General features: G+C 47.9%; 1 protein-coding gene across 7 annotated transcripts in view; it reads left to right on the top strand.

The window, feature by feature from the left end:
• The window catches only part of MYT1 (myelin transcription factor 1), a 50,531-nt gene that overhangs the window by 12,069 nt on the left and 12,182 nt on the right, over positions 1 to 26,280 (top strand). For 5 of the 7 annotated variants that reach the window (XM_032448584.1, XM_015881707.2, XM_015881712.2 and 2 more), the window contains exons 2-12: positions 5,900 to 6,000; positions 12,085 to 12,139; positions 13,910 to 13,940; positions 16,676 to 16,738; positions 16,900 to 17,147; positions 17,901 to 18,776; positions 19,024 to 19,158; positions 20,394 to 20,484; positions 21,356 to 21,469; positions 22,827 to 23,041; positions 25,559 to 25,764. In XM_032448584.1, the coding sequence (XP_032304475.1) occupies positions 5,900 to 6,000; positions 12,085 to 12,139; positions 13,910 to 13,940; positions 16,676 to 16,738; positions 16,900 to 17,147; positions 17,901 to 18,776; positions 19,024 to 19,158; positions 20,394 to 20,484; positions 21,356 to 21,469; positions 22,827 to 23,041; positions 25,559 to 25,764 (2,135 nt within the window). The remainder of the gene's footprint in view (positions 1 to 5,899; positions 6,001 to 12,084; positions 12,140 to 13,909; positions 13,941 to 16,675; positions 16,739 to 16,899; positions 17,148 to 17,900; positions 18,777 to 19,023; positions 19,159 to 20,393; positions 20,485 to 21,355; positions 21,470 to 22,826; positions 23,042 to 25,558; positions 25,765 to 26,280) is intronic. The other 2 variants (XM_015881708.2, XM_015881709.2) reach the window with 2 other exon arrangements.

Raw genomic sequence — 26,280 nt, 5'->3', positions numbered from 1 at the left:
TGACACACACTTACGTGTCAAGTTTTCACTTCTGATATGACAGCGGAGAGGAAAGGCTTAATATCATAAAGACAAGCTGGCAGCTGGGACGTAGCCCACTTAGTCATCATACTGTGCGTCAGAGGCACTGCTGGCATCTTCCTTGGCTCCTTGAGGCGGCTTTTCCCTCTGGTACCTGACCTGGTGCTGAAATCCCTGTGCAGCAAACACTGGTAGTGGGTCCCAGCCCTGTGCTGGGGACTGAAGGGCTCCCCTGGATGCCTCTGTGCAGTCAGTGATGAGCCACCTTTGAGCAGTAGCAGTTTTGTTCTATTCATTTTGAGGTTGAAGGATAAAGTCCCAGGGCAGATTGAAGTCCACCTAGTGACAAGATCACTGGGGTGTTTTTGGAAGATTAAACTCAGCGTATTAAAAAGCCTTTGGCACCTCGGTCTGGCAGAGAGGTGATGGAGAAGAGATCAGTTCAGAGCTCACCAGTTCCTTTAACACTTTCCCTAATTCTGCAGAGTTGTATATTTGCTACTCCAAAAAATGCCTGATGTTGTGACCTGTCCCAGGAAGGCTGTCTGTCAATACCTTTTCTTCACTTGATATTTCTGTACGTGAGGAACCCCTTTCATTGCCACTGCCATTTATCTTCCCCAAACATACTGCCAGCATCCCCTCCAGCAGATATGATGCTCAGGTTTGCCTCTCCACTTCTCTTGATATCCCAACTGATGACAGAGTGGCTTGAGCACAAGGTATTGAACACCCAAATTGGCTCTGCACCCAGCTCAATCTGATTGCCATCCACCTACGCTGACTGGTTGCCTGCTTTCACCCCTTGGGAGGTGGATGAGTGGCTCTATGAGCTCAGCTTGGAGCTGCTTCCTTCCTCCTGGCCCAAGACACTGCGATCCCAAACCAGCTCTAGAAATCCATCAGCGATGAATTCTCCCGCTGGTGTTTCGACACATTGGCTCCAAGGAGGTTTTGGATTTGGTAGGAAAAGTAATTATTACCGGGGTGCAGTTTAGCGGTTGTTTTTTGCCGCTCTGGTGAGGTTAAAAGAAATAATAATAATAATATAAGAAAGACTCAGCTAGAGTAACTGCTTGCAACGTGCTATTTGCATTTTTAAGGAAATACTTCTTTGAGACAGCTTGGGTGAAAGGTCGGCATTTGCATATAAATGGAAAAGAAAGTGTGTGATGCTGGAAGTTACATCTATATTATTTTCTCAGCGGTGAGCGGCTGTTTGGGCGATTAAGGGACGCGGTTTGCATTTGGCTTTTACTGAATAGGGGAAGTACTGGGAAAGCCAGATGAGAACAAAACAACAAGGAAAATGTGCCAGAAGAAAGCAGCATCCTGTTCTTTGCTTCTCTGAGGTGCTCTCTGCATGCCTGATGTGTTACACGCCTGTTTGCACACATGTTGGGCACAAGTGTGTGAGCGTGTCTATGCACGAAAGGTGGAGAGGAGGAAGGCGCTAGAAGGAGCAATCCCGCTGTGGGTGAGCATGGCAGCACCCATTGTGAGGAAGGAAGAAGCCAAGGAGTGAGCCAAGGAGTTTGGGGAAGGTGGGATGCTGAAGGACATTCTCTCTTTTTGTTCTTTATCACTGTTTTTAAGGAGCAATGCACACATAGCAGTGTTAGGGGGTGCGCAGCATTTCTTCCTCTTTTGAAGGGTACACGAGGGATACAAGGATGGAAGGTGGGAAGCACCATCTATGTCTTTGGCAGCACTGTGTGTTGTCCTTTTGCCAGTTGTGAGGAAAAAGAGTAAAAATAATAATAAATAAATAAAAAGCTTTATGATCTGACCATGCACACTGGAGCATCTCCTCTTGATTGAAGAGAGGCTGTAGCCTCATTTGTTTTCTTTGTAGGTGTGGTTTGTAGCGTAACATGCTAAGTCAATGCTGAGTGGGATTGCAACTTCAGGTGCTCAGTGAGGGGTTGGGTCTCTGCATAGGGTGCAGTGAGGCATTGCCCAGCCCTCCGTGGCTGAGATGTGGTGACAAGGGACAGTGAGCATTGTGCTGTGAGAGTGAGAGGTGCTGGGACAATGTGGTGATGGGGCTGGGAATGGGAGCAACAGGAGTCTATAAAATGTCCAGTGCTCCACACATTCATGGATAATGAACTCTTGGGGTTCCTCCAGGTGACCAAACTCAATATGCTTGGCAATTGCCAAGCTCCCTTCCCAACCTAATAAGGAAAAGCTTCTTGAGGTCAACCAGCAAACACAAATTCAGCCTGAAGACTGCCTGGCTTCACCTCCCATCCATCCATTCTTTCTAATTGATTATTAAATCATATTTGCTGATAAGCATGAGATGTAGTATCTATTATACAGCTGTTAAACCTCAATTAATATGTTTTAATGATCAGTCATTTACTATGCAATATACAATTAACATCCAATATTAAATCTTAAATTAAAAGCATGTTTGGGAAGTTAAATTTGAAGCACTGAACATAGCTTTGCTGCACTAAGAGTGACAGTTGCATTGGATGGGTGGTATTTCTGTGCTGTGAGAGGGCATTCAAGACTTCTTAGAAATATTGGGAAGGGCAATTAAGAACTCAAGGATTTTTGTGAGGAAAATGCAGCCCTGCACCATTCTACTTGGCACTGCTGGGAGCTCCTTGCCTTTATGCCTCGCTGTCGGTGTGTGTAATGGCAGCAGAAGCAGAAGTGTGTGTTCAGCTGCCTCCACAGAGGGATGCGGGAGTTATTTCACCCCATGCCATCGCTGTTCCTCGCTGCAGCTGCAGGGGAACCTGCAGAGACTTTCAAGTGCCCTGTGATTAAATAGAATATTCCCTTATTTCTTTGTAAACCTGGTGAGAGAGCCAATATTTCTCAGTATCTGGCTGAGACCACGCATTTCCTTCAGCAGCAGCATGTGTAAGCAGCGACTTCAGTGCAGCTCTGTGTGCAGAGCACGGTAGGTAGGGGTGATACAGTGCAAAGTGAGCCAGCAAGCAGTGCAGGGTGTTGGGGATGGTAGAGGCACCCACTGGTGACTTTCATAGCTCAGAGATGATGAATTTGGATTTGAGGCTTGTTTTTATGTGGGCTTTTTTGATTCATGTGAAAGAAGGGGTCCAAAAGGGGCTGTTGCTGTGTCGGCCCTGAGCAGTGAGCCCACATCAGCTGGTAGGGCACCCCAACTGAAAGATGCAGTGTGCTCAGGGTTCACTTTTCTCATGAAAAATGTGCTTGGATGATGATGAAGAAAAATTCCTACTCTCTTCCTTCCTCTTGCACTTGGGGGAACAAATGAAGACTGATCTGTTTTTCTTCTGGCCTTTCAGTTTAAATACGCAGCGATGTGGATATGAGGCAGTAAAGCCCTTTCCCCATCTGTTCCTCAGTACCCAGCCTCTCACCCCATTGCTCTGCTGCAGCATCCTTGCCCTTGGCACAGCCCTGGGGGCAGGTTTGCTGCCCACAATGCTGGGACTGGAGCCACCCAGCAGCCTCCTCCCCCAGCCCCACCTTCTGCTTCTCTTCTGCACTCCTGAGTTTTATATGGATTTATCTTTTGGGGGGTTATTTCTGCTGTCTGGGGAGCTTTGCTGTTTTTGTGGCACATCAGCACTTGCTCTCCTTGGAAAGTAAAATACACTCAACTCTGATTAATGCTGAACTGCATGTGCTCTCCCTTCACAGCACCCAGCTCTCATTTGGAGCTGATAGCACTGACCCAAAGGATTTACAGGTTCTGCCCATCTCATGATGCTTTGGTTCACAACTGACCTCCCCAGTGGCTGTCTCTGAACAAGAGGAAGGGACAAATAGTCTCAAAGACTGGGAAAGAAACTGTTTGAGAAGAGGATGTGGTGATGTCTTGGAGTGGACTGTTGTAAATGTTGGTGGGAAAATAACCTTTTTAATGAGGGAACCAGTGAGACAGACCTGGCCAGAGGGTGGAGAGTGCAGGGCAAGGCTGTATGTGAACATCAGGCAGGGGTCTGTCAGACAGAGGAGCACTTAGGGCTGTTTTTCAAGGGGAAGTGGATGCAAGTGCTCCTGGCTGGTATCTTTGGCTATCCTGGCTCCCAGGAGGGGACTGCAGAATGTGTGGATCCCTCTGAGATCTGCTTCATATGGGCAAAATAGGGTTCTGAAGGTGATGTCTTGCATCTCCCTCTTTGTGGTCCAGGCAGGGGTTAATAAGCATCCTTCGTGTAAGTGAGCTGTATTTCTGCTGAATCCACGTCCGGAGATGAGGGGAAAGGGCACAGTGCGTGCAAGCTGATCCCCCCTGGAGACCAGATGCATGTAAGCAGCACAGAGCAGGGGAAATCTGATTCGTATGTGATGGAGCTGCTGCAGCCACCTGAGCCGGGCTGGGATGAGGGACAAGGAGTGGGCCTGGAGGATGCTGAGCAGGCTGGGAGCCAGTGTGCCATCAGCCTGGCACATTCATAGCCTACAGCTTACGGAAATGTCTCCCTTCAGACAAGCAGGCAGGCTGTAATGTTCCATGTACGTGTTACAGAAACATCTCTTTTTTTCTTACTGAAATATATAAATCTTTTCCCATTCTGTTCTCCTTCCCTATGTCCTTTCCTTGCTTCTTTCCCATGTCTTCCTTCATTTGTCATCTTTTGCCTGGCCATCTGTGCCTCCCTGCTTCCTTTCCTCAGAGCTTCTCTGAAGCAGAACAATCTTTCAGCAGCTCTCACATTTTGCTTCCAAGCCCTGTGCCCTTCGTGGAGACCCAGTGCTTCAGACAGGGATTGGAGCAGGGTCTCCAGCACAGGCATTTCTCCCATGAAACCTACTAGAGTCCTCTGAACTTCTCTTCTGGCTTCAGAAGGGTTTTACAGCTAATGCACAAAGGTGACTTTCACCGTCATCTCTCTTGGGTGCTGCTTTAAGCTGGATGTGACTGAGGGATCGAGTTGTCCCAGTCCTTCAGTGTGTACATCTTTAAAAGCACTGTGGGATATGGCTGTTCCTCAGTGTCCTGGAGATAAAGAACAGACCCAGGCGAGGTTTGGTGTTTTCCTCAGTCTTTGCTGTGTGTTCTCCTACAAACTTCTTGGTGGAAGGGCAGCTCTGAAGATGTGAATGTCCAATCCCTGGAGGTGCTCAAGGCTGGGTTGGAAGGGAGCCTGGGCAATGTGATCTTGTGGTTGGCAACCCCGTTCATGGCAGAGGGTTGGAACTGGATGATCTTTAAGGTCCCTTCCAACCCAAACCATTCTGTAACTTTATGAAGCTGCTCAGGGGGTGTCTTACACACACAGCAAGTTATCCATGATACTTATCCATTGCTGGAAACGTTTTTCCAGATCTTTTTTCAGTGTATGTTGGCCTTCTCCCTGCTTTTGCTTTGAGATCACCCAAATAATAGAAATATCAGGGAAGCGTGGGAGCCTGTTGAGGCAGCAGACACAGAGCCCTGAGCTGCCCTGGGCTCTTCTGCAGCATGCAGTGTGTGACTACTGCTGGGGATTCGCTCTTCTCCTTTGCTTTACCAGCAGAAGATGAATGGAGGGGGGCTTGGAAGCAGGCAGCACATTATTCACTGCTCAGTGCCATGGGGAGCTGCAATTACAGGTTGAAGGGAAAGGCTGGGGATGGTGGCACCCAAAGTGACCCTCATTTCCCCAAGTGAGCTGTGATGCTGGGGACTTGCAATCCTGGGGCAAATGCTTTCCATTATTGCATGCAGGAGAGGAAGCTTCGCAGCTGTGGGGCCACCTGTGTGCTGCAGGGCTGGCACCAACACTTTGGGTGTGTTTAAAGTTGTGTTAGAGGAAGGGAAAGTGCCAAGAGTCTGCTTATAAAGTATGTGCTTCCCATAGTGTTTCCCTGCTATGCCGTCAGGAGCTGTAACTTGGGCACCCCCACTTTGCATCCTCCTGACCCCATATTCTTCCCTTCCCAGAAAATGAGTTTCGGGGTGAGCTGCTGAACCAGAGGTGGACCTGCGGAGAGAAGATCAGCAGCTGCGAGGGAGCCGCCAGCCTGCACGGCACGTGCATCAAGGTGAGCCCCATGAGCATCCTTTGTTGGGATGGTGGCAGCAGGATGAAGGCCAAGTGCTGCTCCAGTTCTCCTGGACCAGCTGGGCTGGGGGGGAGGGAATGCAGCTTCACCCCCAGGAAGGGAAGGAACTGGAAGTCCTTGTTTGAGCTGAACCTCCTGCATGGGCTGTGCAGACAGAGAGGCTTCCAGCTGCCAAGATTTGGCGTCGAGGCCAGATATTTGCATCTTCTCTTCCTCCCTGGTCTCGTACTTCAAGAACAGCTCAGAGTAGGATATTGAGGTTGGTCCCAGGGCTATAAAAATGGGCTCTTTCTGCAGTTTGGTCGGAAGAAGCTCCGCACAGGCCAGGTGAAGCCACAAGGACAAGTGTGCCATTCATCCCACCGCCCACTGCCGGCTGCAGCTGTGGCTGATGAAAGAGGTCCAGGCAGTGCTGTCAAACCTCGCACAGAACTGCTGCCAGCAGATGAGGAAGCTTTAATTAAGCACAGAACGGGGCTGCTCATTTCGCAAATGGAGTTTCCGGCCCCATTTAGTTCCTGGGTAGCAAAGCGCAGCATCCAGGACAGACAGAGACCCATCTGGGAGGTGGAGGATGCCCTCCTTGGGTGACTCATGTTTGGAGGTGTAGAAAGAGGGATAACAAACCAAGCCATGGGGAAAACCCCAAAGCAGCAGAAATCAGCAGCAAGTGCACACATCCTTCATGGCTAACAAGCTGTCAGCTGCATGCAGGTGTTGCCAGGAACGCTCGCACCTTCTTAGAAAGCAGAGTAAGCAGTTGTTGCTATATTTAAAACCAGCTCAATTAAGGCTTTTCTATTGAACCTGCCAAATAAGCACTTAGATGAGATTTAATAAGATTGTTGTATGTTAATAAAGTGATGATTACAAAAGGTAATGTACCCGGTACCTGGTGCTCATCTAGCGCTCTGCCTTTGCCAAGCACGTTGCTAATGTTAACCATTTCTTGAAGCTCTGTGCTCTGCTCAGCTGCACTTCAACACAGTGTAAATGGGCATCAGGAGTGGGAGCAGCATTTGAGGATGCTGGGGACCAGGTGCCTGCAGGTGTTGGTCTTGGCACAAGTTGGCTTTGTAGGACCACCTAAATACAGATATTTATTTGTAGCTTTCCATGCCAGCTATGGCTCGCAACCTCCAGGATGTGCAGCTTGGAAAGCCAGCAGGATACTGGGTGCCTTTACTTATTTCTGCTTCTCAAGAATTCCAGGCACAGGGTAGCATTTCTCTTGCCAGGTCTGAAATAGGATCTCTGAAGGGTGTCAGGGAGGGGGGTGCTCCATGCATGCACCCAACTGCACCTGGCATGCTTGCATCCATCCTGGCCCCAGTGGCTGGCAGGGAAACGAATCTTTTCCTCCTAAATCCCAATTTTCCTGAACCCTGGCGAGCTCCATGGTGCAGTTAAGGCCCCTGGTGCTCAGACAGGGGCTGCCAGAGTCCTCTTTGGAGATGTGCTCATCATCTCGCTTTAGCAACTGCCTCTTGAGTATAATGTTATGAAAATGGCGACTTATTCCCATGTCTGAAAACAATGGGATTGATGAGTTGTGGGGTTTCTTTTTTCTTCCTTTCTTTTTCCTTCCCTATCTCTCCTCTTTCAGCGTAAGAGCAGTTTGTACATACTGAGCCACTTAGGTCTCTCTGCACGTGAAATGGCGTTTGGATTGCCTGCCGTAGCACTTTCAAACAGTCAAGAGGAGAAAGTGTATGTTGACTTAAACTGCTGCATATGAAATCAGCCTGAATGCCAGCGCCGTGCAGCACACGGTGCAGCTGGGGCTGTGTCAAGTGTGATGCTTGGAAGCATCTCTTCTGCTCTGCTTCACTCGTGCAGAAGATGCTGCTGCTACAGCGGCAGAGCATTAGCACTCTGTAAATGTTTAATTTGAGGTTTTTTTTGGTGTAGTTTTTCTTGTATGTGTATGGGATTGGATCCTTTTGGCGACTAAAAAATGAGAGTATAGTTTTAGGAGGGTGTTTGCAACGTGGCTGCAATCTTCTTATTTAAGGGGGGGGGGGGGGTGCAAGCTGTGTTTTTCTTTCACCTGAAGATGTCAAGGTAACATCCTCTCCTGACTGAGATTGCTGAGCAGGGCGTCCTTTCTCAGGCAGACAGCATTTTGTTCAGCCGAGTGGGGCTTACGATAGGTGGGATGTCAGGAGGATTTAAATCAAGCAGCAGGGGGAAAAACTCTGCCTCAGAGTATGGTTATAAAATAGCAGCTCCTGGGCTGGTGTGGAAGCTTTCAGCAACATTCATCCCCCTGTGAAAGCAGAGGGAGGTTTCTGAGACAGGAGTGTTCCTTCCTCTGTCCCTTCTTATTTTCTTTAAAGATTAGCAGCTGGAGAAAGTACAGCAGGATGGTCTCTGCGTTTCCTGCAGTGAGTGCTGATGCTGTGGCACTTTGTAGGGAGCAAGAGCACATTTGGTCACCCAGGTCCAAGTGCCTCCGTCCACATGCAGCCTGTGGTATCCCATGAGGGATTCCATTCTGAAAACTAAAAATCAAATTGAAGAGGAATTGGACCAAGCCATTCAAACTCATCCCTACCATTGGGTGGGTGCTGAGGGGTAGTTTTGTTGACATGAATTTCTCCCATAGTCCTCTGGGCAGTCATCCAGCCAGACCTTGGTGTCACATCCTTTACTCTTTGGGTTGGTTCAGGCTTATGATCCGATCCCTGGCAGGGAAGGGAGTTCAAATTCATCAGCAAACTGGTCTTCCTTGATAAGAGCCTGAAAGAGCTTGACTGCTGGGACAAGGCTGGAGATAGTGGAGGTTTCCCATGCACTGTTCTCTTTTCCCTTAGCTCACCCTGGCTTTGAACAAAGCCCTAAAATAGGGCTGTGAGAGCTGGGCTGCCCTCCTGCAGTGGATGAGAGGTCTTTTTAGGTTAGGTGGTTGGCACTGCCTGTTCCCTTGAACTGGAGAAAGGGTCTCATTTGAGCTGGAAGACCAAGTAGAAAATCACTTTTCAACCTTTATATAGGAAAACATTTCTTCTGTCATTTTCTTCCTCCTGCTCTACCTGCTGCTGAGAAAATCTGGCTTTGGTGGTTTTTAAAGCTTAAAACAGAAGCTCACTCTGTCTGTCCCTCAGATGCAGCTTCTTGTAAATGGCAATTTGCAATATCCACAAATAAGCACCGATGGCAGCTCTGCTGCTTTCAGAGCAAAATAAATATTCCTGCTGAATCCTCACCTCCCTTTGTCCGGCTGAGAGCTTTTTCAGCGTGTTTATTTTCTCTGAGCTCCGTGCTGCTCTTGAATACATATAAAGTATTACTGCTGACCTTGGGGAATTTCAGCATAGCCCTTAATGGGGTATTTGCATAGAGCTGCTGGAGCGCAGTGCACCTGGGCGGTCGAGCTCAGGAGGCTCCAGAGGTTTTATGCTACTGTTGTGGTCTTCCTTCTGAAAGTAAACGTGTATTAAGATAAGAGAAGATGAAAATATCAACTCTGTAGTTAGTCAGTAAAGACTACACGTCAGGTCTGTTGTGCTGCTCCCACACTGTATCGCTGTGGTCCTGGGAGCAGAGCAGGACTGCAACTGTGTGATGAGGCTCTTAAAATTCACACAGTGCTTGTGTTAAACTGGCTTTTGAGTTTCTCTCTCTGAGCCCTATTGATAGAAGGCATCAGGATGCCATCAGTATTGCTTGTGTTATGCCAGGAAGATCCTCTGTGCAAGGCACAGTGATAAACTGTTCCTGCACCAAAGGACCTTCAGAGAGAACAGGACAGGAGGAAAGGCATCAAGGATGCAGGGGTGCCCTCAGTGATGTGGCTGAGCCACAGTGTGAGCATCCTGACTCCATGTAGGGTCTGTTGTCTGCTTGGTCCTATGGAAGAGGGTTGGGAGACTTGCTGGAGGCTTCTAAAGTGAGGAGGAGCTGTACAGACCTGCCTTGTCCTAGCTGAACTCGTGTATACACAGAGGCCAGCATCTGTTAGCAATCATTTCTTTCCAGATTTCCTTTCTAATTGCTAGTTTTCCATTAAGTGATAAAAAATAATGAAATCTAGGGAGTTTCTCAGCCTGGCTGTTAGTCAAGCAAGAGGGAGAACAAATATAAGTGCCCCAGTGGTCTCCAGGACCACAAACAAACACGGTGTGACCTGCAGTTTCACCTTGCAGTGCTGTCTGGAGGGCTTCTCACTGAGAACACCACAGGGCAGTGGCTTCATGCAACCTCCTGCAACTGATTCTGAGAACCAGAGCTTCAATGCTTTCCCTTTGGTCCCTTCCTCTAGGTTGTTTTAATGATGATGCGTGAACTGTCTCGGTTGCCCCCAGCCTGCCCCATACTGACTCTAAATAATTTATTATCATGAAACCCACATTGCCAAGGCACCAGCTGAAGGCATAACAGTCCCTGGGACTGCTGTCAAAACAGAAAACACAACTACCAAAAAACCAGTCTTTGAAATTCACTTTGGTGTAGCACAAGCAGTTCCACGTAGCATTGTCAGTGCATGGTGTTAGCAAGATGCTGAACGTTGGGCGGCTCTGAAAGGCTCATAAATGTAATGAAGTCCCTTTGACACCTGCTCCTCTCCGCATTTTAAGCGTGAGCCATTGGTCCGTAGGGAGCTGGGGCTTTAAAAATAGGAATTATAGTAATTGTCTGCTGTGTTATTGGGAAGATTGTAATAAACGCGGAGCATTACACCGTGGTGCCAAGACTTGAATACTGACAGGATGCATCAGTTGCTTCAGGTTTTTTTCAAACTTCCTCATTTGGAGATGGTGTAGGAGCTGGTTGGATTCAGCTTGGACTTGTAGAGGGTGCTCCAAAGAGCATGTGCTGAAGGGCATTTGTTATTGTTACATCAAATCCCTCTTGGAAGCAGCCCTCTGCCCTCTTTCTTTCTCTCTTTCCCAGGAAGAAATGTCCCAGGACATCATGTTCTGCATTAAAGCCAAAACCACCTCCTTCCCAATCTGTTAGGCTCTCATTCTCTGCCTTTCATATTGCCATTCTGTCTACCCTGTTGGTGTTTGACTCAGATGTTGTGACCGTGAGACCTTCATTGTAGAACAAAGAATCATAGAATGGCTGGGTTGGAAGGGACCTTAAAGATTACCTTGTTCCAACCTCCCAGCTGTAGGCTAGTTGCTACCCAGCAGATAAGGCTGCTCAGGGCCCCATTCCTGTTGGATGGCTGCACAGTGAGATTTGGGCAACACTCACCCAAGCAGCCACGATACCCCTGGGCAGGACAGTGGTGATGCATTAAATCAGCTCTCTGATCCCTTTGGCAATTTCACAAGTGAAATGCATCTCATTTCTGCTATCCTGGCTGCGTCATGTCCCCTTGCCTGGACACCCTCTGATTTTGCTACCAACTCTGGTTATGACTAATTTCAGCTCTCTCATCCATACCATGGCATGGGGACCGTGCTGCAGCCGAGTGCTGGCTGCATTTCAGTCTTCCTCATGGCACGCTGTGATGTTTAATTAATAGCAAGTGCTTTGAAGTCCGTGATGTTACTTATTCATGCCCGCATTCCCTGCAGACCCTCCTGTTTGATGTCCACGTTGTGCAGGGGTTATTTAGATGCAGCCTCTGTGTCAAATCTGAGCACAGAGTAGAGGATGCTCTTTAGTGCATTATAAGAGGGGGTCACCCTTCCTGGGCACAGGATCTGCTCCACCAAATATTCATAGAATGCTGAAGTTTGGTGGCTGTTTGCACAGGTTTTGGGTCCCTTGTTTTGGTGTGAATCCTGAAAAATCTGTTCTGATCTTAGCAAGAGGCTCTTGGACCCCATGGCTGTCTTTGATGGGGCAATTCCAACTGTGTAGTCCCTACCAGTAGAGAGTCCTCCCCGTGCCCTGGGATGTGGAAATTAGCATCAAGTTGCTAACACTAGGTGTTCAAATAGTTCCTTCCACCTTTAAAATGAATAACTTTGGCTTTAACGCTGCAAGCAGTGCAAGAAAGGGCTGTTTCAGCTATTTACACAGAGCTACAACCACACGGGATAATTGCTTCTGGCGATAATTTCCATGCTATCTTTTCACAATTACCTTCTCTTTCCATTCCAGATGAGTTTAGAAAATGATGATAAGAGAGCACGCACACGATCGAAGTCCGTCAGAGGTGAGCAGCTGGCTGTCCCTGAGCTCCTTGCATTTTGCTTGTCCTAAAAGGGCTTTGCTTTGCCAGGTCCACGCTGGGTGGGGGCTCTTTAAATCTCTGCCTCTGATGAGCTTTGTCTATGAGCCTTGAAAAACTCTCAGCCACAAACTTGTATGGCTCCTTGTAATATTTAACCCTCCTTCCTTTTTTCCATCATCCCGTGTACCTAAGGGGAAACAAAAAAAAAATACAAAAACAAAACAAAAAAAAAAAGCAGAAAAAAAGGCAAAAAGCAAAAGCCCCTTTGCATGCGTTGCTTTATGGGATGGCAATCGCTGTAGCTTCAGATCAGCTCCCAGGGCTTTCATCATGCGCACTCCGCCAGCAGCTTTGAAGTTGCACATCTGAGTGTGCCTGGCAGAAGTAGTGCATGCGGCAGAAGCAAACAGGGCTGTCGGCAGGGACGTGAGGACAGAGAACTTGTTAATGCAAAGCTTGATTGCTTGTTATTTTCCAGCGTTAAAATACGTGCAGCTCTCTCATCCTGTGCTTTCTTTCACGAAGGAGGTGAGGTGTTGCGATGCAGTGCGTGGTGCATCACTAGGGTGGCCCAGTGGCCTCGCATGGTGGCTGCACAGCACCCTTGTAGCTTGTATTCATTTTTATGGATGTGGATTTGATTAATTGCAAAGGTGGAATTAGGAGGGGAGGGATGAATGGGGCTGGCTTACATGGAGGTGGAGGTTGCAGATTCACCCTGTATCTGTGCCGGACCACCTCACTTTACCCTGGCCCATATTTCTCCCTGTACCATTCAGCATCTTCTAAAAACCAAAGCAAAATCCACTTGTGCTGAATCAGGCTGGATTATGTGGGTCTCATTGTTTTGTTGCACCTCTGTAGAAGTGCTTGCTCAGTTTTGCTAATGAGAGTGGCCTGATTCTATTTATTTTCTCGCAACCTGCTATCACCACACTCTAATCTGGGTTTCTAGATGTGAAAAGGTAATTTACTGAATGCACTGTGGGACTTGCCCGTGCCTCCAGTTTGTTGAAGCTTGTGAGTCATCCCACTGGGAGCTGGATCCCAGGAAACCCAATTAGCTCAAACAAATTGAGCAAGCGTGTGATAGTTTTTTAGCCTGGGCAAATTTAGCTCATGTTGTGGGCTTTTTTTTTCCCCTCCTGATTGTTTGGATTCTTGGCTGGATGGGAGGTTTACAGCAATGATGTGATGTTGCATGTTGTTGCTATAAGCAGTGGGATGTCCTCTTATTGACAATGAAGGATAATCACCAATACCCCTACAAGACACTGTCTGCCCTAAAAGCCCTGCCTGTGTGATAAGGGAGGAGAAAAATGTGCCTGGTGATGTGACGGAGGTAGAAGTGGTCACTGCAGCAAATCAGCAGTGAACTGTGCAAAAACTAATTAAGGAGCATATTCTATAGGCAAACAAGCTGTGAGAAAGCTCTTTCCTTACTGATAGGTGTTTGAGTCTTTGCATGTAAATCAGTATAGCACTACTATAAGTTGTTTAAGTTGTCATTTAATGAGAGAAGTAACCTCTGATACTGCAAACGTGCTCACATGCTTAAGAGCAGGCATGAACACTGGCCATGAAGGAAATGATGGCAGAGATTTGTTGTTTCTATTCCAAATGGGAGGCCTACAGAGGCAAAAATCTAGGAGAGCATCCCCTGCAAGGGGAGATGCCCTGTGGGGGCCCAGACACGTTGTGGGTTTGTGACCATGTCTTTGTTTTCCTTGCTGCCTCCTGCCCTATACCCAGTGCCCACGGAGCTCATCAGCCAGGAGGTGAGGTAAGGACCCTGCTCCTCCTCCTTGGTGCTGGTGGGAGGGATGGAGAACCCTGTGCTGGGCTTTCACTGCTTCTGATCAGGCTTGGACCTGGTGTGGGGAGCAAACCCATGGGGCTGATGGGTGGAGGTCTTGCTGGATGGCTCACATGGGTGGACGCTTCACTGTGGCCCAAATCTTTGGGGCACCCCTTGGTCAACACATGCTGGAGGAACCACAGGGGCTAAAGGGATGAAATCACAAGCTCTGGATGGGTTACATTAGACCAGAGAACCTCCATCCACTCCAGCAAGGCCTGATGCCCACATTTAGTGTTACAAGAACATTAGGGTAAAATCTCTTCGTGTATTTTGCCACTGAAACAACTCAGTGCAACATCACTTCTCAGGCCAGATGCTTCTCCTTTGGTCCTGTGTTCCTTTGTTGGCCACCAAGGTCTTATTGTCACTCATTTAGCACCATTGGCATGCATTGAGCACCAGCCAAAAGAGCTGGAGCCTTTGTGGCCCTACAGAGCTTCTCATTATAAATAACAGCCTCCCCAGCCCCTCTGCTGCCTTTAAACCTTGCGTAAGGGCTATGTGAGAGGTAGGAGTCTTTAACCTGGGCAGGCACTAATAGCAAGGGCTGCCTTCCCTAGAAGCTCCGTTAGAAAGCTGTGCATGTCAAAGAGTAATTGGACCTTAACCAACCCAATTTCAGAGCATTTCTGCTCCTCCACTCCCCGATGACTCTGGAGAGCTGCGATGTGAGCGGCGGGTGCACCACTTCTCCAACTTTTATTGCTGAACACTTGAGTGGAGGTGGTAATTGGAGCAGGTGACATATATAAGGGGCAGGACAGAGTGCTCCACAAAGCCATCTCTGCAGCTGTCACCTAATTGCCTGATTAACTGGACGATTAATCGACTAATTGGAAGCAGGGCATGGTCTGCATAACAATAAGCGGCCCCTTTGTCAAACACATGAAGGCTTCGGGAGGGGGAGAGCAGGTCGGGCAGTGGCTGAGGCAGGGAAAGAGATCGGCCTCAATAGACCCCAAAAACCTCTTTCTGGTTTTGGGATTCCTGCCAAGATTCACGATACCCCTCAGGGGACAGAGGTGAGGGGATGGGGAAGCTCTGGCCCAGAGCATCACCTCTGTGCTGTGGCTTTTTAAGGGATTAAATGAACACACTGGAAACATCCCAAATTGCCACCTGCTACGGAAAACCCCGATCTGAGCCGCCCGACTTGTTCTTTTTTATTATTTACTACAGGCTTCATTTCACCACATTAAAAATGAGGTGGGGGAAATCAGCTTTAATTGATTCAGGAAAGCTTCTAAGAGCCTGTAACATCTTCATCAGAGCTGCCCTTGTTTCCTGCTGAATGAAGCCTTTCTTGGGCACATTGCTTGTGCCATAAACACCGCTCTGTCCTCTGCCTGTGTTCACTTCAACATGTGTATGGGGCACAGAGCAGCCTCAGTTGGTCCTGAGGGACATTAAAGTGGAATAGACTTGGAGATCATCAGCAGAAGGGGAAGCTGCCAGTCGTGCATGTCCTGGTTTTAGGGTAAATTATCTTCAAATGCAACTACTTGGGCTGGGCATGGTGTTGTGTAGGGCCAGCCCATTAACAACCCAACCTGCCAGTGCATGGAGCGCTACCGCTCCATCAGTGAGCTCCCATCCACCTGATGCCAAGCTTTTTGCAAGGGCTGGGCTTTGCTGAGAGCAGAGATTCTGCAACCCAAAGCCTGACCTCATGCTATTTAGTGTCATCCAATGTCTTTTACTTCTAGCCTAACAGGCTGGCCGGATCCCTCTGAGCTGGCAGTGCCTTCTCTCCTTGTGCTGTCACAAGAGATTTCATTAGTGCTTCCAGCTTCCTGAGCCAAGGGTGATACAGTGCTAAATGAGGTTATTAATCCTACACGTCTCCAGAATCCCTCAGACATCAGGCAAGTCACTTGGGCATCCTATAATCAATGCCGTAATCTGGTTTTCCCAGAAAATATTTGCTCTAATGCTTCTTATCTGAGGCCCTTCTTGTTTCTGGAGCTGGGATTAATTACCTCTGCAGGGCAAGAGTGTGGCCCCATGCTGAGGGATGCTAGCCCAGAGCACCAGGGAAGTGTTTTAACAAGTCCTATTCTGCTGAGCAGTAGGAACAAGTGCAGTGATCTGGGGAGATCTGGGCACCTCCATCCCATCCATTCCTGCAGAAGTGAGGCTGTGGGTGCTCTGGGGCAATGCCTCCTGGTGGCAACGTGGCTAAAAGATGAGCATCCTCAACCTATTCCAGCCTGGACTTCTCGACAGGACCCCGATGTCTTTATGCCAGGACCCCCATTCTCCACCAAGCAAGAACCCCACGTTTGGTGTAGAAGGCCGTGGAGTGCAGGTGGGGAAGCAGAAAGCAGTAGTTGTCTGCTTTTTAAAGGCTTGCTCTTACACATGCAAATCCTTAATTAAACATACTCATAAAACTATAATGAACCATTCATCTAATTAAATGGGGTGAGTCATTTCATTAATTTTTAGCAAACTGCAAAGCTGCTCTCCTGCCCTCCTCACTTGGATTTCTAAGGGACAAGCTGCAGCATTTGAGGGAAATTATCTCCCCTTTTGTGGCTATTTTGTTTCTCGTGCACAGAACCTGTTTGACAGACCATAGTTTATACACTTCTGATTGAAAGTGAATTCTCCCAGCCCTATTGCTGTTCTTGATGGTTTCTTGCTTCCTTCCCAAGCTGTCCAACCCCAGGCTGTAATGGCTCAGGACACATCCGTGGAAAGTATGCAAGACACAGAAGGTAAGGCTGGGTCGGAGGAATTGGGGATGGAAAAATGCCTATATATTTTTTAATATTCCTGTATTTACCCTCTTTGCCTTTGCCTGTCTGATTGAGATGCCCTAAACATGCCTTTCTCACCGGGGCAATGCCCCCTCTCTGCTCCTTAATCCCACTGGCAGTCTGCAAAGCTGCCCTCTAGCAAAGAAGAGGAAACTTCAAGATGCGGAGGCCGAACACCTGGTGTCGAAGCGCAAATCCCACCCGCTCAAGCTGGCCTTGGATGAAGGCTACAACGTCGACAGTGATGGCAGCGAGGAGGCTGAGGTGAAGGAAGAGTCTGGCTCTGAGGAGTCAGAAGGGACGCTGGAGGAAGATGAGGTGGAGGCGGTAGAGCAGGAAGAAACCGCCAGCCCCGAGCCAGCAGAAGGTGCTTTGTCATTATTGATTGCAGAGCTGTGTTCTGTAGATGAATAAAGGGCATTGAGTGTTAATAACCAAGAGTTATAGCTCCTCTGAATCATGTACGATGATGGGTCCTGCAGTTATTATGTTTGGTGGAAGCACAGCAGCAGAGCTCTGGTTAAGCTGTGATGGGTTACGCACAGATTGTTTCGGAGTCTTCGAAGTGAGAGCTCTTCCATCAGGAATGCTCCCTGGGGAGTGACTCCTGGAAAGCACAAAGGAGCTCTCTACATGATGAGGATGGCAGCCTGCAGTCCTCCTTTGGTGCCAGTGGGCTTGGCTGGGCTCCCTGGAGCAAGAGCTGTACATCCATCTGCTCTCTAGTGGCAGGAGCAACAAGCAAACAAGCCAGATGCCCTCCAGGGTCCTGGCATGGTGTCACCCCACAGTGCAGATCCCCTGTTTGGGGAGCACTGGGAATGAGGGACAGATAGCTGATGGTGGTTGGGTTCTGGGAAACAGTGCATATCTGAGCACCACTAAAGCTTTCATGAGGAAATCTGCTTTTTATCTGCCATTCCCCAATTCAATAAATTAGACTGCACAAGGTGTATAACAGCAAGGCTGTAGTTTCAGTTAAGCTTAAAAAAGACATGGATGTTTATAAATGTATATCATTATTTTTTTTTCCCTTTGCTTTTCTTCCTTCCCTCCTTCCTTCCCTCCCTCTCTCCATCCCTTCTTTCTTTCCTTTGTCTTCTTCCCTCAACCTTCTCAGAGAGAAGCCCTGCAAAATCAGCCCATTATGGACAAAAACCAGCAACAAGTACGTCTGGGCCCAGCAAGGCCAACTATAGCAACTACCAAGAAATAATCGCCAACTCTCTCCTAAACCTAGGCCAAATAGCAGAGGAAACCCTCGCCATCGAAGGGCAGCTGCCTGAAGCTGAGCTGCAGGTATCCAAGCCACCATCCAATGTTGTGCACCTGGTCCATGAGGATGCGGGAGAGGAGATTGTGGAGGAGGAGGAGTGCGACAAGGAGATTATCATCCAGACTGAGGATGCAGAGGAAGTCATCGAGGTCACTAGTGAACGCAGCAGTGAGTTATGTCCGGAGCACCAGGATGACACGAACTGCGAAGAGTCCTGCAAGCTGCAGAAGGGCATGGAAGCTGAAGCAGAGGAAGAGGATGAGGAAGATGAAGATGAGGATGATGATGAAGATGAGGAAGAGGAAGAAGAAGAAGAAGAGGAGGAGGAAGAAGAAGAGGAGGAGGAGGAGGAAGAAATGGCTCCTGAAGTGATCTGTGAAGAAGCTCCTCACACTTCTCAGGACACGCAAAAAAGTCACTGTGAAGGGCAGTTCAGCCCTAAGCCCGAGTACTCAGTCATCGTGGAGGTCCGGTCGGACGATGACAAAGATGATGATGCCCACTCCCAGAAGTCTGCGGTGACCGATGAGTCAGAAATGTACGACATGATGACGAGGGGGAACCTGGGGCTGCTGGAACAAGCCATCGCTCTGAAGGCTGAGCAGGTGAAAATTGTGAGGGAGCCCAGCCGGCTGCCAGGAGAGCATGTAAAGCATTTCCAGGTCGATGAGAAGCAGAGCAAACCACTGGACGGCATCCGAAAGAGCTACTATGGCAAAGGTGGGGCATGGGGATGAATCTACATGACTGTTCTTCCCAGGGACAGACCTACTCACCTTCAGGATAAGTAGGCTGATGGGAGAGTTCACAACACATGCGTGGAATTTAGCCACAATTTCTCTATGCCCAGAGAAATGAGGACATAGATAGAGGGCAAACAGTGAACACTTGCATTGCAAACCTTTCCACCTTTTCTCTTCCAAAACTGCTAACTTGTTTACCTCCATGCTTTCTCTACAACCCTTAGATCCCTCAAGACCTGAGAAGCGAGAAATCAAATGTCCAACACCTGGTTGTGATGGGACCGGCCACGTCACAGGGCTCTACCCTCACCACCGCAGCCTCTCTGGCTGTCCGCACAAAGACAGGATCCCCCCTGAGAGTAAGTACATGGTTGGGTACCCAGTGGGATAACAGTGCTTTTTTAAACCGTTCTAGGATGCTTCTCCCCACCAAAGTGGTGATAATCTTAACGGGAAATGCTATGGTGATTATAGGAAAGTCAGAACCTTCTTAAAGATTTTAGCACCATCCTGTGGAGAATAAGGTCCCTTCTCTGAAAATCAAAGGTGCTTTAAAATTGACTGCTCGTCTCCAGAGGCGTGCTGAACAATTCCCATCCTTACATTGAATTTCTTGTGTTTTTTCTCTATTTGGGTTATCGCTCTGGGGAGAAGGAGAAAATGCTCTTTCCTGGCATCCAAATGTGGTGTTGCCATATGGCAAAGGAGAGGAGGTGCTCAACATGTGGAGGGCAGCTGAGTTTCCTCTTCTCTCATTGCTGTGAAATTCACAAAGAGCTGTGCTGAGATGCTTCTCTTCTGCAGAAAATATTTATCATCAATATAACAGATAATTATATACAGATGCATGAGGAGAGTTTATTTCTACCTCTCTACCAGCGTTCCAAACAGTTTTCCTTATGCATATACATAAAAATAAATGTTTTATGTTTATGATAATGGCATAATAGGCCAAAAAGAAAAAGGAAAGAAAAAAAACCACGTCCTTCTTTATCAGTAATTTCAAAGGTTGCAGACCTGCCATAAACACGGAGCTGCAGGAAACAAGGAGGAAGCGCAGCTATCTTCACACAGGCTTGTATGCAAGAAAAAAATATTAATAAATAAATAACGCAGGGCGCGTGCTTCAGAAAGGCTTGCAAATCAAATTATTTTCTTTACTTTTAAGGTCAGCGCTGCAGGAAGCAATAATCCTGAAGATTAAAATGTTCGAAAATCAAACAGAGGCTAGACCTCGGGATAAAGGCAGAGATACAGCTTCAATCTCTTAAAACTACCTGAAACTGGGAGAACTGTCTCCAAAACAGCAGCGGGCAGTGGGGGCTGGCTGGGGGAGCTGCATTGCAATCAGCAAACAGGGAGGCAGCACCGGCTATGCACGGAGATGCTAATCTAGCACTGACCTGAGCAATGCTGCCTTGTCAATCTACTTTTCTCCACCACGAACAGATTCTAATTGAAGGGTTTCACATTTCCTGACTTCTAGGAAGCTGAGATTTGATGATTTGGGTTGGTTTTTGTGGTTTGTTTCTCTTTTTCTCTGATCTTTATCATGTTTTGCCTCCCTTCTTCCCTTCCCTTGCTTTCTCCAAAGTCTTGGCGATGCATGAGAATGTGTTGAAATGCCCCACGCCAGGCTGCACAGGACAAGGTCACGTCAACAGCAACCGCAACACGCACAGGAGGTACCATCTTCCATTGCTGTATAATGGCTGGGCCAGCAGGGCACAGCCCTGGGGTCACAGGGTTTATTCCTATATTATAGCTCTCACATTTGGAAATGCTGTAAGCAGAGTGAGTGAAGAAGGGATGATTCTAATGATCTAGATGACCGTAGAGGTCTTTTCCAACCTTAATGGTTCTATGATAAGGCAAAGAGTAATACGGGGCAGCAGGATGGAGCAGTGATTTCAGGTTGGATGTTAGGAAAAATTTGTTATTAGAAAAAGTAGCCAGGCATTGGCACAGGCTGCCCAGGGATGTGGTGGAGTCACTGTCCCTGGGGGTGTTCAGAATGAGGGTAGATGTTGCATTGAGTGACATGGTTTAGTGGTATGGTGGTGATGAGTTGATGGCTGGGTTATAGATGATCTTAGTGGCCTTTCCAACCTTAGTGATTCTATGATTTCTGGTTGGGCAGTGGGGCAAAGCAATGCTGTGGGTGCAGGTGGGGGCTGAAGGAAGAGATGTGGAGCAGAGGGTGCCCATGCCCAGTGATGTTTGTGTTTGGTGGTGTGGCAGTTTGAAGGATTTCTGGGGATTTCCACAATATTCAGGCTACTGTTAGTCTGCAGTGCAGGTGATGTGGGAGTTTAGATGCTGCTGCTGTGGGACTCCAGGTCAGATGGGGTCAGGAGGGGACAGGTTGGGTACTTGATGTTTGTCTGCTTTTCTGCTGGCCAAGACTGATGGTAAATTAGGATAATACTAACAAGGGAAACCTTAAAGGCAGATGTTTTTCTCATGGGCTCAGTGTAGCTCTGGAGCAAATGAAGATTTCCATGCACATCCCTCACACTCTACTTCGTTTTTACTCTTTTTTCTTTTAACTCGCAGTTTATCTGGGTGCCCCATTGCTGCTGCTGAAAAATTAGCCAAATCACATGAAAAGCAACAAACCCAGTCTGGTGATCCTTCAAAGCCCAGCTCCAACTCTGACCGGATCCTCAGGTACGTGGGGTGGGAAGTAGCACTGCAGCAGCAGCCGGCTTGCTCCTGCTGTGTCCTGATACTGCTGAGTCCTGTTATTATGATCATAGGTCTTGCTAAGGTGGGGAGATATTTAATTGATGATCCCAGGGAGGGCACTGAGGACAATGAATTGTTTCTGTAGCATCAATTAATGCTGAGGCTACAGGCCAAAGGGTTTTAGCAGTGCAGCAGAAGGCATTTGTGCCGATAGCACCGCAATGCAAACTGCAGGAGAATGATGGCTATTATATTAGCATTATAAGTAGGGTGGGCTCAGGGAGGGGGAGGAGGAGATTTAGATGAGATATAAATCACTCAATTGCTGTTTCGTGCAAGTCCATCCGCTTTCCTTCCTTAGCCTATGCTCAGTGCCAAAGCGCTCACATCTATTTTGTTATTTCACCCATCTTTCTCTTCCTGGGAGAAAGGGCTGTCTTGCAGTAAGGATGTCCCTGATAGATGCCTGCTTTCATAGCCAATGTGATTCACGAGGCTACAGATGGATCGTAATATGGTTAGTTATTTTGCAATGAGAGCAGGAGGAGAGAAACGGCAGCACTCCCACCGAGGCACCGAGGTGTGATTAATTTATTTATTTGCTCCCCAGGATTGCTGAACACCCCGGTGCACAGAGCTTGGTGCTTTGCAAAGGAAGGCCATTTAGGGTGATTACTTATTTATCTGCAGCGGAGCCCACGATGGGCACAGCGTGCTCTGAGCGTGTCACGAGGACGCTCCATGCTCCAAGGAGCTCCCACTCTGGGGACTCACTGGTGGAAAGAGGTCATGGGAAGGAGAATAACAATGGGCCATTTATATACGATTTATATGCAAGACAAATTGATTCATGATAGGCAACCCAGCAGAAACAGGGCTTGAAGAGGGATTCTGCAGGCAGGGAGAGGTTTGCTCAGTGTGGCCATGCATTGAGCTCATTGCTGCTGTAGATCTGCAGGGGTATCAGAGCCAAACGGAGTCTCCACACCTTCGTGTGCTGTCCTTTGTCACGGCACCCATATGAGAGTGGCACCTGGGTATGCTGCCATTGGAAAAGCACTGCCACACTGCAGCAACCTGCAAGAATATTTTGCATGAGATGGACACCTTAGCTTTTGGTTTAAAAAGGTGGGGGAAAAAATGAAAAAAGAAACCAAGAGACCTAAAGCAGGTGCAGACTTGCTGAGGGAAAGCAAAAGTCATTGTCACCTCTTCTCTAGCAGCCCCTGGGGACAAGGTGCAGCTGCACGTCCCCATCGCATCAGTTCCCTCCCAACAGCCCCTGCTGTGGGCTGCCAAGGAAAAGAGAAATCACTGGTGTTTGCTGTTTTGTCCTCAGGCCTATGTGCTTTGTGAAGCAGCTGGAGATCCCCCAGTACGGAAGCTACCGGCCCAACATGGTCCCAGCCACCCCTCGGGCCAACCTGGCCAAGGAGCTGGAGAAGTACTCCAAGGTCACCTTCGATTATGCAAGTTTTGATGCTCAGGTTTTTGGCAAACGCATGCTTGCCCCAAAGATTCAGACTAGCGAAACCTCACCTAAAGCCTTTAAATGTAAGTTGGGCACAGGGAAGGGCTGGGTTTTGTGTTCTCTGCCTTTCTTGACATGCCACATGCCATGGGGTGATGGGGAACAGGGGCTGAGTCTGAACGGGAGGAGAAATGGGCTCCCATGATTTATCCTTTTGGTGGCAAGAGAGACACACGGAAAGCTTGGTCCTGGGGAGAGCCTGGGGGCTGGTCTTGGTGATGTCTTGAGGTCCCTTCCAACCCCTGCCATTCTGAGATTAAGCTTTGTGAAGAATCTCATTGAGCAGTGGGAGCATTAATCTGAGCCATGTCTGTAGGTGGGATAAGTTAAACAGTTGTCCTCAGTCTGTCCCCACTGCTTTGCAGTTCATATCTATTGATCTGTCTTTTCTCATCTCGCTAAATGGATTATAGTTTTCCTCTCTTCCATCTTCTGTATGACCCATTCCACCCATTTGTCTTCCCAGCCGTGTTCTACTCCCCGATCGATCACCTGCTCTGCACTGAGCTCCTCATGCTGCTCACAGTGCTGGGCAATGGGAGGGCGGGTGAAAACGCAATGACCAAATGAACCCCTCTGAGTCTGGGCTTCCCAGGAGCAGGAGAGCAGCACCAGGAGCCAGACTACCCCCAGCCCGGTTACATCAGACCCATGTTTAATTTCCCCCTCCCTCTGACTCTAAATGTGTTCCTGAAGGCATCTTCCTGGGGAAGAAAAAAATAATAATAAAGATTTAGGAGCTCGGTTTGCAGAAGTCAGCAGCCTCCAGAGGGCTTTCTGTCTGGCTAATCCCACTTCCACAATCCTGTTTAATCCTGATGCAGCTGCTCTCTAAAAAGTGCTCGTACTTGAAAGCATCCCGGTTGTTGCACTACAATGGAAGCTGCCTTTATTACAGTACTAAATCTGTAAAGGATCAGACAATGAAATTGGATGGAGGCCAGAGAGCACAACTGCCACTGTCATCCTGGGTTAGCACTGATGGAAAAGTAATTTGTTTCCCAGAGCAAGTGATTCTCTTGCTGAATAGATTGTGTTATTTGCAATATTAGCAAAGAATTTTCAGGGTAATTGTACTGACAAAAATAATTCCAGCAGACCCACTAGGATAATCCTTCCTATTTTTTCTCATCACTTATTTTACTAATTTGCTGATTGCAAGTCTATTAGCGGTAGAAATACTTATGAAATGGAAAAGCATCACTGAGCCTACGGTGTGAAATTGAAATTGGCATCTCCCAATCCTAGATACTGTGGGGTCGGCCTGGCAAACACCCGCACCCCACCGTAAAGACATGGATTAAACAGGGCTGAAAAACAAGCAGCCCTACGCAAGAATAACCATTCGGGCAAGTTTCCAATGAGTTAATCAAAGCGACAAGATGAATATGATTGCCAATCATAGTGGGGAAATCTGTTCCTTTCACTGAGAACTTATTTTAAAGAGATCTTCATCCAGAGGGATTTATACTGCCCTGCATGTGTGTGCATAACTCCCATTAATGTCAATACGCATTATATACGTGCACAATGAGGAAGGGAGAGGTCCTTGGGAGATTAGCATTTTACTGTGCCTTATATTCCAGGCCTGTGGTGACAGTCATGAAGCTGCTCTGCTCTGCTGTGCTTGTCCTACAGCTTCATCCCTACTGGGATGAACCATACAAGTCTTACTGAAGGGGTGTTGCGTGGTTTCCCCCCTAAATGTGCACAGTGAAATGAATTGAGAATTTCAAATCATTGCTGACTGAGTCAGAATACAACCCTATGATGGCTCAAAATCAGACGATCCCCTTTGCACCCTCTGAAGCTGCTGACATCTGAGGGACTCTGGCTGGCTGGCAGCCCTCACAAATGGGCCCAGTTTCAAGATGAGGGCAAGTTTTAGTGTGGATTAACCTTAGGCAAGTTTTATTGTGGATTAGCCATCAAGCATGAAGGGAGCGTAGCACCTCCTGGATCGCACTGCTGTGTGCTGTGATATACAGCACTGGTGTGGTGTAGTGACCATGTGCAGAGGAGCAATAAATCCTGTTATTCAGACATATTTAAATGACACGTCAGCTGTCGGGAAATCCATATTTCACTGCTGTCATCATCAGAAGCTCATATTTCATGGCCACGGTTTAGCTATAAAAGTAATTTTTTATCCTAAAGTGTTCAAATGTGCTACAAGAAATCTCCTGCAAGTCATCTCTGTGGATAAGTTATGAACAGACAGAGAGCCAGGAAGCTTCTCTGAGCTTTCTCCTTTGACACCTTCCACCAAGGGGTAGCTTTAATGAAGAAAAGTGCTGAGTTCTGTGGGACTTGATGGCAGATTCACTTAATGAATTGGCTTTTCCCACTGAGAACCTTCACACAAGATCCTGGCCACAGCCAGCACCTCCCTAGCAATTAAATAGCCCGTGGATGGGTAATAAATGCAGTTTGCCACTGGAACTGCTGACATGTTCGCTTCATCAGACTGACTTAACACCTCGCTCTGCCCGTGCCAGACCTACATTAGCTTTCTGTTGTTCCTTCTCTTTTTATTCCAGCCAAACCTTTTCCAAAGGCCTCTTCCCCCAGCCACAGCCCCTCCAGCAGTTACGTGAAGAGCACTTCATCTTCCTCCACAGGCTTCGACTACTCCCATGACGCCGAGGCTGCTCACATGGCTGCCACCGCCATCCTCAACCTCTCCACACGCTGCTGGGAAATGCCGGAGAATCTCAGCACCAAGCAGCAAGAGGCACCTGGCAAGGTGAGTGGGGACCTGGAAGCTTTAGGTAGGAGAAATACCACTTTATTATCGCTATTATTATTATTATTTCTCCTTCCATTTTGACCTTTAAATAGAGAGGAAAGGACGTTATCACATATTGCCCTTTCCCTCCTGACTTGCTTTGGGTGACGTACCGTTTGCAGAAGGTAATCGTGGCTCTTAGGATGCTCTTAGGAGGTTCAAATTATCCATCTAGGATGGGTTTCAGTTGCTCACTGCTCCATATCTGATGTCATTTTAGATTTCCCAGTTGCATCAGGGGAGCACAGGCTTTCCTGAGGTCCTGTGTCTCATGCCCAGCCTTGGGCAGATGATTTGGATGCCATGGGACATCTTAAGTGGCTCTAGATGCCTGTGTTCAGGCAACTGAGTCCAAATGCATCATTGATTTTAAGAGAGGGGTGTGTTTGCATGGCACGTTTCTGAAAATCTTAACGAAAGAGCATCCCTTCCCATTCAGTTCCTTCTAAGTGACTGCAGAAAAGGCAGGACATG

This window comes from Coturnix japonica, chromosome 20 (genome assembly GCF_001577835.2).
Source record: "Coturnix japonica isolate 7356 chromosome 20, Coturnix japonica 2.1, whole genome shotgun sequence".
NCBI lineage: Eukaryota > Metazoa > Chordata > Aves > Galliformes > Phasianidae > Coturnix > Coturnix japonica.
Note: the sequence above shows the minus strand (reverse complement) of the source record. Positions and strands in the feature narration are given on the sequence as shown.